This window comes from Portunus trituberculatus, chromosome 48 (assembly GCF_017591435.1).
Source record: "Portunus trituberculatus isolate SZX2019 chromosome 48, ASM1759143v1, whole genome shotgun sequence".
Lineage (NCBI taxonomy): Eukaryota > Metazoa > Arthropoda > Malacostraca > Decapoda > Portunidae > Portunus > Portunus trituberculatus.
Genome location: NC_059302.1, coordinates 27939365 through 27942418, shown reverse-complemented (window position 1 = coordinate 27942418; position 3054 = coordinate 27939365). Strand labels below are relative to the sequence as shown.

At 44.7% G+C, this 3054-nt stretch overlaps 1 protein-coding gene across 1 annotated transcript; it reads left to right on the top strand.

Annotated features, from left to right (window-relative positions):
- Positions 1 to 208: 208 nt before the first annotated feature.
- Positions 209 to 2068, top strand: LOC123498914 (cuticle protein CP1876-like). Its single transcript, XM_045246457.1, has 2 exons — positions 209 to 457; positions 1175 to 2068. Exons 1-2 carry the CDS (start codon positions 224 to 226, stop codon positions 1787 to 1789), a joined length of 849 nt encoding a protein of 282 aa, XP_045102392.1. The 5' UTR covers positions 209 to 223; the 3' UTR covers positions 1790 to 2068.
- Positions 2069 to 3054: the final 986 nt, after the last annotated feature.

The following is a 3054-nucleotide window of genomic DNA, read 5'->3' as shown; positions in this document are numbered from 1 at the left end:
GATAAAAAGTGATGACGCTATTGCTGTTGCTGTCTTCCTCGCGTCACTGGCATTATGAAGCTGCATACTGAACAAAAAAGCAGCGGCAGTAAAATCTAACTCCCTGTCCCTGTCCTACTTGGCGACCACTGCCCCAAGAGGCAAACTACCGGGTGTCCCTAGAGACAAGGAGGCGACGCTGGGAGGTTGGCCAGGGGCGTTGGGTTCCTGCTCTGTTTCCTCGATGCGCGTGTGCCGATGTGCCAGGCCATGCTGCAGGGAGCAAACCACGAGATCATGCTTGCAGCGGTCCCAAACGACACCCCCGCCCCACTCGCCCAAGCACCACGCACTAGCTGACCTTGGCAGGCACCGCTGCTTCGGGTATATAAGACTGTTCAAGACTCAAGTTGGGCGCAGTTCGATTCATCATCATCCTCGTCCCCGTCCACTACATCGGCGCATCATGAGGGCTCTGGTAAATATTATGTTTGGCCACTCGTCGCACAGGGAGGAGAAAGGGATGAAGATTTAGAGTGATGCCCACGTGGTCAGCCTGGCATTTCGATGAGTTACTCGTACACGTGGCAGCCGTCAACGAAGCTTCCCTTTTTCAGTAACTTCTGTCAATGAACAGTAAATGTGAAAGATAATTGGCGGTTGTTCATCAACAGGGGCATCTCATTTATCGTCAATGAAACGTGATCACTCATTACACAAGCCAAAGATGATCTTCATCCGAAATAGTGTGTGTGATTATAGTTTTCATAGGTAAACACACGAGTGGAATACTTCCTTGGTGGAGAGTTCTTTCTCGTGAGAAGTGTGAGAGATAAGACGAGCACTCACCAGCTCAATCTTAATAGTTTTGAGTGCAAACTGAGCCATCCCACAGCCAGGCGTGTCGTGTGTGTGTGTGTGTGTGTGTGTGTGTGTGTGTGTGTGTGTGTGTGTGTGTGTGTGTGTGTGTGTGTGTGTGTGTGTGTGTGCATGGCCCCTGCGCAAGGATGACACACGGTCTTGTGTGTTTTCCAATGTCTTTGAAGTAGCCAGAAAACGAATGTTGTGAAACAGCCACTTTTTGAGGGTTGATTGGATCCTGCGCGTTCTTGCTACTCACGCAGCGGGTGGAGGCCACTGTCTAAACTAAAGTCGTTCCCTTCCGGTTCCTTCTTATCACTTATTGTTTTCGCAGGTTGCATTGGCAGTGCTGGGCGTCTGCTCGGCTTTCCCAGTAATCCCTGACGACCCTCTAGTAGCGGCAGAGAAGGAAAGATTCCTCACCACCTTCAAGATCATCGAGGAAGTATCACAACCCAGGGGAGATTCACTAGCATCCCGCTCTGCGGATGTGTATGTAGTCCCTCCTCCTCAGCCTAAGTGGACGGGACCCCTTGCTTCAAAAGTTCCCGCCGGCCTTCCTGGATCAAGTCCCTTCGTGTCAGACACTGCTGATGTGATGAATGCCAAAGGGCATTTTTTCAACACATACAACTCCCAAGTCATAGCCACTCGACCCCGCCCTGGCTCTCCCCACAACTACTATTCTGAGCCCGGTCCTGCACCTAAGGCACCTGCACCCACTAGAGCTCCCGTAGCTCCCGTATTCATCCCTGCAGGCCCTATCTACGTCCCCGAAACTCCCCAAAAGAAATGGTACGGTCCTCTGGCCTCTGATATCCCCGCCAGCCTCCCAGGCTCCTCCCCTGTTGTCTTCGACACTCCCGAAGTCAATAACGCTAAGGCTCATTTCTTCAACACCTACAGGCAACAGGTCAAGGCCGTGGTTCCCAGACGATTCTCCCTTTAAGTAGTCGTGCTGCGATGACTGGCTGTTTCACAAAAAAAATACGTAAAGTGTGACGTTATATCATCGTCATTGGCATTCATCAGTACTCCTCTCTACCTTTTTCAATGTCTTTCTCTCATTCATCTCTTCTTACATGATGAATTTCACTTCAGCTAATTTTGTGATTTAGTCTCATCTCATCCTGTGTCAGTTTTCATTCTGCCAACCTGACTGTCTACTTATCTTTCCCACGCATGATATGAAATCGACAATACTGTATAATAAACTTAAGAAACATTCCATCGTTACCTTCATTTAGTTATCAGCCCTAGTGTTCTTGTCCGGAATGCCAACATCTGAGACAGAGACTGGAGAATCTGATGTGCGCAACACGCCATCGCCAAGATGAGGCAACACCAAGTCATGCATAAAAATCTTAGTCTGAGGAGATACAAATGTTATAACCTTAAAGGGGAAAATCTCAATAATCAATCTCTGGACAAGAAAAGAAAGATGACAAAGCATCTCAGTAAGATGAAACTGGTGACATTTTACATGATGAGAAAAGTGAAACAGACGCATCACACGAGCCGCAGCAGATGGAGGAGCCACAGCAAGAGAAATCTATCCCTCCTCCCTGCCACTCACGGCCACTTGTCAAGGAAAAATAAACGTATATATATATATATATATATATATATATATATATATATATATATATATATATATATATATATATATATATATACATAATGATAATAATAACGATAACAACAATAATGATGAATAACCATAATAGTAATAATAATAATAATAATAATAATAATAATAATAATAATAACAATAATAATAATAACAAGAAGAAGCTAAACTGAAGAATAAGTAAATACATTCACTAATAACTCTCAAGGTTTTCACCACATGCGTGCTAAAAAAAAAAAAAATAGGAAAAAAAAAAAAAGATCATGATCGGGAAACTTCCCATGACAAAAAAGGGAACCGTTAATCCTGACACCAACATCGTGGGAACGCTTTTACTTGTTCTCATGTTATTAGTAGATGCACAGAGGATGCACATACGAGAGCGCGGGCGCGCACTTACCCATGCACACACGCACGCACCCACCCACCCACACGTACACAGTAGTAGTAGTAGTAGTAGTAGTAGTAGTAGTAGTATAATTCATTGATCACAGCAAGCAATTTTACATATACCTTAAACAAGTACATACATATTTGCATAAATATATGTATGAATAACTGTAGTCCAGTTACATTTACACAAT